The following is a 13,168-nucleotide window of genomic DNA, read 5'->3' as shown; positions in this document are numbered from 1 at the left end:
ACATGGGACTGGACCCCATTTTCCTAACATTAAGGACATATGTCCAACCATATTGTTGTGGTATAGCTATGCATCTAGATATGAGACTTTCCAAAGAATAGCATTTTAATTACCCCTACTATTCCAAGAATAATGCATTGGGAATTTCATAAATCTCATATATGAATTCCTGCTTCTAAAACACTATCTTCAATACACATTCAATCTACATGCTTTAAAAACAATGTTCTTACTTTAGAAAACATTATTCTTTGGTAATATTACAATGGCTTAACATTTGGTAGTTCAACTAGCCATATTATCATGTATAAGGTACAAAAGACAGAGTCAGACTATACTGGTAACACATTCACAACCAAGATCTCTCTACCTTCTCTGTTCTTTTGGTCTCCCTTATTTTCTTTTCTTCTAGTATACTTTGTTGACTTAAACATCAGACTGTGTCTTGAAATACAATTTTTGACACCTCTGACTGTTTTCTTTGTGATTGGTTATACCTATCATTCTTTTGAGCCTCCATTTAGCTTCTCAACTACTTGACCAAAAGTTACATTAATAATATCCTTTTCAAATCTTCAATAAAAGTTTGGACCTTTTAGCATTTGATGAATATACTACTAGTTTATGCCAAATGCATAACGTCTATAACAATACGTCCCTAGTTAGGGGTTAATTATGGTGCTTGATGCCTTTATTGGAAGGGTAAATAATTTTGTCATTTTAAATACTCAAATTTGACTTGGTGAATGTTTGAATTCAAATGATTGATTGGGTTCAGCTTTAACTTGAACCATTAAAGAAACAACTTAGAGTTTAGTGTAAATAATTTAATATTCAATTTGAGAGACTTGCAAAAATAATTGAATTTTTTATTTTTTATTTTCTAAATAGATGTTACTTCATTCATTGTTCAAATAAAACAAATTACATAAGGTTGGTGGAAGAGAGTTCAGCCAAAGCCTCTATTCCCTAAAGGAAATTAATACTTTTTGGAAGCTCATTAGCTAGACTATTAGCTTTTCTATTTATGTGTTGAAAATAACATTTCTGAAAACCTGTTGCTAAAGCCTTAATATCATGAATGATATTACCTCCTACGAAATAAAAGTTAGCCGCTTTAGCAATCTCCCTTATGGCCATCTGGCAGTCACTCTCTTCCATTATATTCTTCACCCCATGATCAAATGTAGGATTGGCAGCCCAACTCGAAACCGACGGGTTTCAACTTGACCCAACCCTATAGGGTCGATTTTTTTTTTTAAAATTGAATTTCGGGTCGGGTATTTATAAGTGAAAATCAGGTTTGGGTTTTAGATAAACCCAACCTGACCCGACCCGATATTATATAAAAAATTATTTTTTAATTTTTTATTTATATATATTTATATATTTATATTTAAAAAATAATATTTTATATTTTAAAAAATAATATTTTATTAATTTTGGGTCGGATCGGGTCGGATACGATTTATACAATGTCGGGTTCAGGTAAAAAAAATTAAAAAAATTTTGGGTCGGGTACGAGTATCGATTTTATGGTTATAAAATCGGATCGGGTTCAAGGCAAGCAAAAATCCGTCTCGCCCCGACCCATTGCCATCCCTAATCAAATGCAATATGCAAACCCCATTTAATGGGTTTCACTTATGCATATATTGCATTGTTGACCTTGGCTCCTCTAAAACATATTGAAAATATAATTTTCCTGTCTGAGTTCCTATGAGCTACTCCCATTCCTACGTTATTCCTAGAAGCATCGAAAGATGCATCAACATTGAGTTTAAACATCCCCTGCTCAGGTGGTTGCCAATTGACATGTTGATGGTTTGTTTATGAAACCCAGATCCTTTGTGATTTATTTGTAACAATTTTCAAACCAAGATCCTTTGTGATTTATTTTTAACAAAAAGAGTCTTTTTATTTTATGAAAAAAGTTTTAGCAAGAACTTAAAATCTTTTTATTTACAAAAGCCTTTTTATATGTAAAAAGAAAATGTTATGTTCAAATACATTGTTGATGCATGATATGCATGAATGCCATGATCATTTATGAGTTATGTGAGATGAATTTTCATATATACATGATCCAAAAAAAAGTCTTAATAATTACATTTTTATAGAAAAATGGCAACATTTTTAACTTAGGAAAAGGATCTAAAAAAATGACCAATTAAAAAAAAAAAACTCCTAACATTCTTGGATATGACAACCATCTTTTTTCCTTTAGGGCTTCTTGTCTTTCCTTTTTCAAAAGTCTAACCAAAAGAATTTTCTTTTCTATTTTATGTTTTGGAAAAAAAAATGACAAATGACAAAAGTATTTCTACCCATTTTCAAGGAATATGACACTTTTTCTTTTATTAGTTTTAAAGAAAAGATCTAATTAAAAGAAATTTTTTAAGAAAAAGAAAAGTTAAAAAAAAAAAAAACCATGGAAGATACAAAATTTAGACAAACACATAATAATTTAAATTGAAAAAAAAATAAAAAGCTATTTTGTGAAATTTTTGTTTAATTTTTTGTAGTAATATATAACCATTTTATTATTAATCCAAAAAAAAATGTTGTCAAAAAGAAAGATGTTTCCTCACACATTATAATTTGGGTTATTTCTTACACAAAGAATAATATAGCTCTATTTAAGGTTGGATCCTTAAGGCTTATTATATACTTGGTTTGGATTGGCACGTATTTAGAGGCTCTTAAATTGTTCCTTATTTTCATCATTGCCAGACTAATAAGGCACCATAATCCTTACCCATAACAAGCTATAAATAGAAAAGGTTAAATTTGAATGAAAGTATTTTGCTTGCCATTTCGGAAGCTATCATCTCACGAGAGTACAAGTACTTTACTTCCTCGTATAATGGACATAACTCGAGTATAGAGCTCAAGCATGTAATATAATGTGTCATTGTGTATGTGAGGGAAAATAATACCACAATCTTTATCCTACATGCCCCACAATTTATTGAGAATAATATATATAAAAACATAAAATAAAATAGTGAATAAATGATATAATTAAAATGAAATGCATGCAATTTTTTTCTTTTTATTGTTATTGTTATTGTTATTGTAAAAAAAATCAAAATCAAGAAAATTTAAGTTTAATACCAATTAAGACCATTAAATCAAAATTAAGAATAATAAATAATTAATTTTGAGCTAACTCTTAAACAAATTGATTCTCTAGTAGAGTCGTTAAGCTGTCATAATGGTTTTGGAACAGCTAAATAAATTTTAAAAACACAAGGAATCTCCATCAATCTTTTTTGGCTAGGTATGATTGGTTACTTAATAAAACTTACCTTTTTAATAAAATCTTAAAATTAATTAAAACTTTATTAAAAAGATAATTTTTTAGCCTATGAAATAGCTTGGGTTTGAAAATACGGTTATGCATGGGAAATTATTAGCACCCCTACAATGTTTATTTTAAAAATGATACCAATTAATTGTGCTATCTTTTAATTTTGAAAAAAAAATTAGAAATTTTGATATTTAAGAAATAATTTCCTTAGCTCTATTTATTCATCAAATTTTGTTTTTTTTTTTATTTCATTCTCTTCACAAAATCCTTTTGTCTATTTTTTATTAAAAATATTATCTTATTTTTATTTAAAATAAATCGAAGCCATGTTATTGAAGAACTCTTAAAATGTTTCAGTATGTTAGTAATATTAAGATAAATTTTCTCACTTAAAAATTTATTAAGAATCATTATTCAGATTTCTTTAAAATCCCATCTTTGAGAGGCTCATATTTTTTACTTAATTAATGCAATTAATATTCATTCATTATTATATGTAACCTTATTTAAAAAAAATATTTTCTTTTATTATTATTATTATTATTATTATTATTATTATTATTGTAATTAAGAAAATTAAGTAAATGAAAAACTTTTTGTATTAAATAATTTTCTAAATACTCTAGTCTTTGGTAATATTTTAGAAAAAATATTTCTATTTAGAGATTTTAAAGAATCACTATTCATATTTTCTTAATATCTCATTATTGAAAAATTTTTAATTTTACAAAATTTTCTTTTCTTTGTAAAAAATCAATACCTTTTTTTTTTTTAAAAATGTATATACATTTTAAATAATTTTAAAAAATTAAATATGCATAGGTAAGCAAGTAAATAACTTAACATGAAAAATATACATAAAAATAATAAAAAAAATTACCCAAAAAGATTGGTTAATGTCAGTCAATGGTCTAAGGAGCAGTTCGATTGATTTGACTTGGTTCAAGGCTATTTTCTACGGTCTAAAGCATTTTTTTACCAATTCAATGGTGGTTTGGGTAGTTCAAACCGATTCAAACCAGTCTAAGTGGGTTTGACTCAGTTCAAAGCTTGGTTGGTGTCAATCGGGTTGGTCGCGTAAGTCTGATTCGATTCAATTCACTGGTTTGGGTCAACCCAATTTTTACTATAAAACCAAAGTTTTTTTTTTCAAATTCATTTCAACCTTTCATGAAAAAAAAATCCAAACTTTTTCTCTACTTTTAAAAACAAAAACCAGTCGCCATTCTTAAACCTAGTTTTCAGTCGTTGGCCACTACAATAACAACCGATCATCGTTAGTGACTAGTGCCAGAATATTTTCAAAATTTGTCCATTTGCTTTTTTTTTAGTCTTCTTTCCTTTTCTCAACTTGGATTTTTCAGGAACTTTCTAGATTCTTCTAGATCTAAGCCAAAAATCCTAGTTGTCGAGTTCCAAAATAATGACCACCGCCTCTTCAAACTAGTCATCCTCCTAATATGTCTTTCTATTGCTTAATACTTTCTTCTTTAACTAAAATTAATCCATGAAACCACTTACAACTCCTCCAAACCGAAGCTTCCTTTTTTATGCTTTGATAAGTTTTTGTATATTTTTTTGTTTTCCTCTCTCTCGTGTTCCCCACTAAGGGATGTGTGATGATATTTTTTGTGATTTGTTGTTTTTCAAATTTTTTAAGAGTTGTTAGTCTCAAGTAGTTTAGGCATTTTAATTTTTTTTTCGGGGGGGGGGGAGTGTTTCTAGCTATGGGATGGAGTTTAATGGTGAGGTGGTGAAGGTAAGGGGTTTGATTGTCTAGGTGGTCATGTTGCTGGTCGATGTTGTTGAAAAACTATGTTGTGGAGCTTTTGGTGGTTTATAGGGGTGCAGTAGTAGGTTTTTTTGGCAGAGTGTTTGCTGGGAATTTTTTTGGGCAAAAGTTTCGGCAATGATGGTTGGGGTTTGAAACAAGGGTAATAAAGGATGGGTTTTGGCATTTGGATCATTGGTTCTAGGATGTAAGCTGGTGGTGATAATGAGTTTGAAGATGGTTGGTTATAGAAAAGCAATGATAATGTTGCCGAATGTGGTTAGGATTTTTTTGCTTTTGGTAGTGTTCTTTTTTCTTCTCCCAAAATTAGCCTATTTTATGTTAATTTTTGCTCAACTTTTAAAAGGAATTTGAGATACTAGTAAGGTTTGGGATGACAAGCAGAAAACCAAAGAAAAACGAGAGAGGCCAGATAAAAGCAAGTCTAGTGGTAGTTGAAATTTCGCTACAAACGTGACTGTAGAGGATAAAATGGCTTAGCAAAGTAGGGTGGCTTAGTGGTGGAAATCGCAGGATAAGGTTGCTTTGCAAGGATTGAGAAGGGTTTGGCAGTGTGGCTTGAAAGGGATAGGTGCTATGCTTCGATTTCTATTTCTTTGTTTTTGTATTTTTTAATTAATTAATTAATTTTTAATTAAATGAACTAATTAATCCTTATTAGAAGAAAATGGTCTTTAAATAGAAAATTAGGTTTTGCGCTTACAAACCCTTTGATTTGGACCTCAAGCTTTTAAGCCCAAATTAAATTGGATTGAACCTAAGCAAAGTTTGAATTGGACTTTGGACTTTTAGCATAATTGATTTGAATCGAATTTGATCCTACAATTGAGCCCACTTGAGCTTAAATAACTATCTTATTTGTGGTGTCTGAACGAATACAAAATAAGGCTCATCTCAAAAAACTGGACAAAATTAGGTGCCTACAATCTATTTAGTGTAATTTATTGATTTCTTATGTGTAATACTTGAATATGATTATATTTTCCTTGTACTAATAACTTCATAAAGTAGAATTTGTGTATACTTGTAATTGCAATGATGAAATCAAAACTAGTTTTACTATTAAAAGAAACTAGTTTATACAATTTTGGCAAAAAAAAAATCTAGTTTACATCTAGCAGGCTAAAGGGTAAAAAAGTTGTCAAATAAAAATTCAATAATTATCTAAGTCTCTGTCATTTTATTGTAATTAATTAAGCTCTCAAACATCTATTTTCATCAATTGAACCTTTAATATACGAAAATTGGTTAGCTAACAACATCTATTTTCATCTAATTAAAAGCTCAATTGAGGCGAAAATAGATGTTTAAGGGTTCAACTAAATGCAAATAAAAAATTCAGAGTTTGATTTATTGTAATAAAAAATCATATGCTTATATGATTATTGAATTTTTTCGATAATTTTTTTGACCTTTTGCCAAGTAGTACTAATATTATTCTAGTCTTGACTACACATTATGTTTTTTTTTTACTAATCATATGTTGACCACAAATTATTTTACTATTTATATATTAATTCTTAAATTTTCATTTTAGCAAAATCAATTTATTACAAATTTTATTTTTAATGAGATTAATTGATAACTTATTCTATATTAATTCTTATATTATAATAGCATGTTTAGTTATTAGAATTAAGATTCTATTTCATATGTTTTCTACAACCCATTCTATTTCGCTGTTTGGTTCAAAAATGAGGAAGCAAAAGAGATTTTGACCAATTGGTCCATTTTGATCAAAGCCGAAGTTATCATTCTCCTTCAACACTTATTATTTGCAATTCCATAAATCCCAAAAAACCAAAATATCTTTAAAACTCCATTTTACTCCTAATTTTTTTTTTTTAAATCCAAATACAAAACCACCATATTTGACTAGCGACAGCACTCTGACAACCATAGATGGTTAGAAAATCATCAAATAGCAACCATAATAAACAAGCAACATAAAAGCAAAAATAAAATAAAAAATCAAAACGAAGGAGAAAGAGAGGAAGAATGGAGGAAGCAAGTTATGGTTGAAAGGTTATGCCTACCATGTGGAAGATCTAGGTGAAAGAAGTGACATAGGTCATTTTCAGATGGTTTGGAACGATGGAAGGTGGTGTTTTTTTAAGATGGAAACCATGGGCTTAGAGGCTAGATCTAGGCTTTTCTAGGCCATTTTCGAAAAACCAAGTAAAAAAATGTGAAAAAGAGGTTGAAATTAACGTGTAGGTGAATTTGGCATTGGTTAACGACCATCGACAGTGATGGATGGTTGTCGTCGATTTTGATTAAAGGTGGTCAACGACGGCCAACTTGGCTGGTGAGATTGTAGAGAAAGACTCTGGTATTTTGGATTTAGACATAGAAAGGGAAATGGGAAGAAATGGAAATAGAGAAAAAAAGGGAAGAAAAGGGAGGGAGGAAAGAAGAAAAAGGAAAAAAAACCAAAGAAAAAAGAAAAAAAGAATTTTTTATTAATTAATATTTTTATTCAATTTCTATTAGTCAATTTTTTATTTTTAATAATTAATTATGATTATTTTAAATTAATTAATAATTAATATTGAGTGATAATTGAGTTAATTAATAATTACTTTTTATTTATTAATTGTGATTAATATTATTTTATAATAAATTATAATTAATATAATAAAAAAGTAAAATAGTCTTTTAAACTTATGGTAATAATAATCTTTGAATTAACCAAATATATTAATACTATTCCATTTTAATGAATCAAACATTAAAATAATTATTTTTATTTTTATAAAATATCAATTTCATTATCATTTTATTTCATTCCGTAAACTAAACGTGCTATAAAAAAATTTTTAAATTTCAGTCAGATCAAACCCACCATACAAATGCGGCTGAAATTATCAAACACGAAAATTCTCTGTTAGCTTAAATAGTCGGATCTAGTAGTTGAGGAGTTTCCCAGGAAAAAAAAAAAAAACAAAAAAACAAAAGCAAAACTAGGCTGCTGGCATCGTTTGATACTTTTGGTTTCTACAATAATCTTGTAGCCGGGGAGAATTGAACAAAGGTGGCGATTAGCGAAGGAAATTGCGTGAAAGCAGAAGCAAATACAAACACAATCCGACATTGGAATCAAATTTGAATTCAAACTCAATTCAAAACTATAGTATTTTTCATATGAGCAAAGTTTGATTTTGCTTAGCAGCTGACTACAACAAAAGTCATTGCTTAATAACAACTCCATGATTTGGTTTCCTTTCTCATAACTTGCATCAATTTGATCATGCAAGAGGACAACTGCGATTAATAAATAAATAAGGTTATTTTCAATTTCTTAGACGCCGTTGCCATCACAGTGATAGCAAAGCTGTGACACGATAACGTTACCCAGTGAAATCGCCCTATTTACTAAAGAGTTAATCACATTTTTTTTATCAATTTGCATTTTTTAAAAAAATTTAAATCTCAAAAATATAATTAATTTTATACAAAATAATCATTTTCAAAATTTTTTATCTATATATATTTATTTGATGCACTCTTATAAATGTTATACATTGTTTTTAATCACACAAAACATTTTATAAAAAAATTAATTTTAAACATATTTTTAAGATTAAGTGAAATTATTGTTTAAAGTTTTTAAATTAATTTTTATGAATTATTATTATATAATTTATTAATAATATATAATATTTATATATATACATGTCATCAAATGTTAACCATTTGTATCAAAAGATAAAGGAATTTCCGTTTCCCCTACCCTTTTCAGATGGAGTTGGCTGTAGACGTAGTTATAGTGATTTTCTAAATAGATCTTTTTTGATTTACCGTTCATGTAAAACTTGAAGGAAAAGGAAAATATTAAAGAAAATTAAGGGAAAAGGAAAATGACGGCATTTTCCTTATTTTGGTTGGATGACAAGGAAATTAACAAGTAAAGTATTTTAAAAAATTGAATAGGTCGGATTATTAAAAAAAAAATCATTTTCCTTATTTTGATTGGATTACTTGACTTTGGGAAATTTCTTTTGTAATATTTCTTTCATTGCTCTTCTCTATTTCATTAAGATTAAATATTTTTCAATAATTATATGATTTATTAATAAAATATTAAAATTTTAATGAGAAATTAATTCTTAATACTATCAAGTATAAAAATATTTTTAAAGAAAATTATTTAAAATAATTTTTTAATAGAATTAATAATATACATTGTGTCCAGCAGCCAAAAATTAAAATTATCTTATGTTCCACACACAAGAAAATAAGGGTTAAAATAATAAAAAAAGATCTTTGAGTTATATCATAAGTATTTATATTTTTATTATACTTAAATAAATTCTTAAATTTTAATTTGTATTCAAATAATTTTTTTAATTTTTAATTTATATTTAAATAAATTCTTAACATAAAGTAATATTTTATTTAAAATAAGGATTTATTGAAATATAAATCAATCATAAGGACTTAATTAAGTATAATAAAAATATAAGGCTTGTTTTTTAAAAAAAATTAGAATAATTAAGAGACTTTTTAAGTATTTTAAATTAATTTAAAATTTGAAGGAATAAGTATCGATAAGCCGGCGGCCTGACTACAAATAGTAAACCCCTACTTTTCTTTTGTAGCGTCTTTCATAAATGAAAAAAGCATTCACCACATGCCTCTGATAAAATTCATATTTGCTGAGTAAGAAACCCATGAAATTGAAACAATGCGGTCAGTCATTCATTTTCTCGAACCCAAAGCGATGGGCTGATTTGTCATTTCCTTGGCAAACTGCCTTATACCCTCAACTGTTTGACCTATTCCTTAACTCATCTGAAGTTCAAACTTTCAAACCCCCGATAGAAGGCTCTGGAGTCTTTAGAAATTCAACCCTGCCCAACATTAAAACTAGTCATCTATTTTGTTTTTCCTCCTAAAACGTTTCTCTGTCCCCTAAACCATCGAAAAGAAGCCCCTTCCCTCTCTGTTCTCCAAAAACAAAACAAAAACAGGCAAGAAAGAAGAGTTGGGATACAGATATAGGAAGGCATGGGTACTTTAGTGGGGCATGTTGCACCGGGTTTTGCCTTCTTTGCACTTGGTTTTTGGCATCTTTTTAATCACATCAAGCTCCATTCTCTTCACGGAAATTCCTACTCATCTTCCCCATGGTTCCCCACATCAAAATTAAGGTACATAGAGCTGTTCCTGATCATGATAGGCTCCTCCATCTCCATCTCCATGGAGCTCTTTATTGGCCCTGAAAGACACCAACCTTTTGATCCTGATGGAACCATCCCATCAAATCATCTCCACAACTTTGAGCACTCTGCTATATCAATGACTTTCTTTACTTATGCAGCTTTTGCTATACTCCTTGATAAAATTAGCCCCAAAGCTAAGTATAGCCTAACACAGTTTCTTGGAGCAGTAGCCTTTGCCCAACAACTACTCCTCTTCCACCTTCATTCAGCTGATCACATGGGAGTCGAGGGTCAATATCACTTGCTTTTACAGAGTGCCATAGTTGTGTCTTTAGCCACCACCCTCATGGGAATTGGGCTTTCTAAGAGTTTCATGGTCAGCTTCATTCGGTCTCTCAGTATTTTGTTTCAAGGTGTGTGGCTTATAGTCATGGGGTACATGCTCTGGACTCCAGGGTTGATTCCCAAAGGCTGTTTCATCCACTCTGAAGAGGGTCACCAGGTTGTTAGGTGCTCAAGCCTTGAGGCACTACACCGAGCTAAATCATTAGTAAATATTCAATTTAGCTGGGCCTTGATAGCTCTCACCATTTTTGCGATGGCTTTCTATTTGGTTTTGGTTAAATTATACGGAGAAAAGGTTACGTATTCGACATTGACAAAGGAAGACGACCTGGAACTTGAAGAAGATTCTGATGATGTTGAATCTCAGAAGCAGAGCAAATATGGAGAGCCGAAAAGCTTTATTGTTACGGGAAAGGGCTATGCAGCTATGGACAGAGAAAGGTCGATTAAAGAGAAATGAAAAATTTGGGTGCCGATTAGGTACGTGTACAAAGTTAGTTTGGTGGAAATCCCACTTCCTTTTAATTAAGCTCTGCAATAATTTGGGGCTTAATGACAGCAGAATGTGTCGTGGGCAGAGGATTTGAAAAAGTGTGTTGTTTGGGAGAAATTGGTGTGAAATTGTTTGGTCTGAATTCATGGGCTTTGGAGTTAGGGTGATTTCAGCGTGATTGGAAGTGTAGATGAAGTATATATGTTAATTCGCGTATTTATATTTTGTAAAATATTAATAATTTATATATTTATATTATTTTTATATGAAAATTATATTATAATTTGTATATTTATATCATGTTTTATAAAAAAATTATATATCAAAATTCATATAAATATAAAATATATTAAAATTTATTTTTTAATTTTTGTTAAATTAATATATGATTTTTATTAAAATTTTAATTCGTATTATTTTTATATTTTTTATATCATTTTTGTATTATATTTTATATTTTATATTTAAAGGTTTAACAAGAAGTTAGTAGACAAAAAGAATTTATATATGATAAATTGAAAAGCAACAAATTAAGGTTTCGCTTTGAATTGTTTTGCAAGAAATTTTTATTAGATTTAGGCAGCCTTGTCTATTTGTTCAGACTTGAAGCCACATCACATTTAAAAACAATCATGTAACTTAAACATACACTGAACTCAACTGAGTTATTAACACCTAATGTTAATGAAGAATTTAATAATCAGAGAATCTATGTGTGTGTGTTTTTTTAAAGCAGTAGCTTTTCAACATACTTGCACAAGCAAGAAAATTAACAACCCCTATCTTTTTCTGATTTTCTCTCCCGAAGAAAGGAGGCTGATTCTGCCACCTTGCCTTTAACTCAAATTTGGTGAGCTCTCTAAGCTATCTAATATGTTAGAAAATGACTTTGGATGGGAAAATAATAAATAAAATAAAATATAAATGTGAAGAAATATAAATAACGTAATTGTTTTTGTCAATGAAAAGTGGGGAACAAGTCGATGTTGATATGGGAAGAATAATACGCCACTTGCAATTGACAGGTCAGATTTGAGGTTCCCACAAGCAGGAGATTAAGATATACTTGATACAGGCCACATGCCAATGCCTGTTTCATTTTTTCTTTCATGCTTGTCAAGGTTGACAAACAGTCTGCACAGTAATATCCGGGGTTAGTTAATTAATTCATGTATTTATTTTTAAAAAATAATATTAAATAAGTATAAAATGTTAATTACAGTATTTATAAATTTTTTTTCTTTATCCCCACATTACAACTTTTTATATAAAAAGCAAAAGTGTCAAATGATTACATTTATGGGAGTGAAAAAGATATAAATGGGTATTAATTTCTTCTACAAAAATGAAAGAAAGAAGGGGATAGAAAGTTGTTAATTACATATCACTTTCATTATGAAGTTTGAGCGACGGTGCATTTGGTTTTCAAGGTGATAGGTGGGAAAATTCATGTTCACACTTGGAGAGACTGCCTCACGTTCCTCATCATCTATTAATCCTCGAATTCGTATCCGACAATCAACATGATTAATGTACTATATATTGAAGCTTCCTTCACAAGTTGAAGGTATGTTGTCGAAAAAATCACTCTCAACCATCTCTAATTATAAATGCATTTTAACCCTACTTCCTAATAATCCTCTTCCAATTTCTCCTCAAGAAAATGATACTGATCGTCAAAGGAGCTTTTTTTAATAAAAGAATTCCGAATTTTAAAATAAAAATTATAAAAGTTGATATTTAATTATAAATTTATTAAATATTAATACTTGTAAAAATTTATAAAAATAAACTTAACTAAATTTTTAATTAACCATTAAAAAAATTGATCGGACCAATGACTATCGGCCGCTCCGGCGTTACCGTGGATTTCTTCTTCCGTTTTTCATAAAAATTACAAATCATTTAAACCAAAATGTCAAATTTAATTAAATATATATCCAGAATCAAGGGCATATTTTCTTTTTCGCATGATAAGTTTGGTATTCCTAATAAATCTATACACACAAACACTTTTTTTATCGACTACAAGTGATCTTAAACCCCTCAAAAATTAGTTC

General features: G+C 29.1%; 1 protein-coding gene across 1 annotated transcript; it reads left to right on the top strand.

Annotated features, from left to right (window-relative positions):
* Positions 1-9,709: 9,709 nt before the first annotated feature.
* Positions 9,710-11,475, top strand: LOC111301815 (uncharacterized). Its single transcript, XM_022897797.2, has one exon. It carries the CDS (start codon positions 10,116-10,118, stop codon positions 11,073-11,075), a length of 960 nt encoding a protein of 319 aa, XP_022753532.2. The 5' UTR covers positions 9,710-10,115; the 3' UTR covers positions 11,076-11,475.
* Positions 11,476-13,168: the final 1,693 nt, after the last annotated feature.

This window comes from Durio zibethinus, chromosome 15, assembly GCF_047325235.1.
Source record: "Durio zibethinus cultivar Kanyao isolate XHJ-2024 chromosome 15, ASM4732523v1, whole genome shotgun sequence".
In the NCBI taxonomy this organism is placed as follows: Eukaryota; Viridiplantae; Streptophyta; class Magnoliopsida; order Malvales; family Malvaceae; genus Durio; species Durio zibethinus.
The sequence above is the reverse complement of the archived record's forward strand: the minus strand, read 5'-3'. Positions and strand labels throughout refer to the sequence as shown.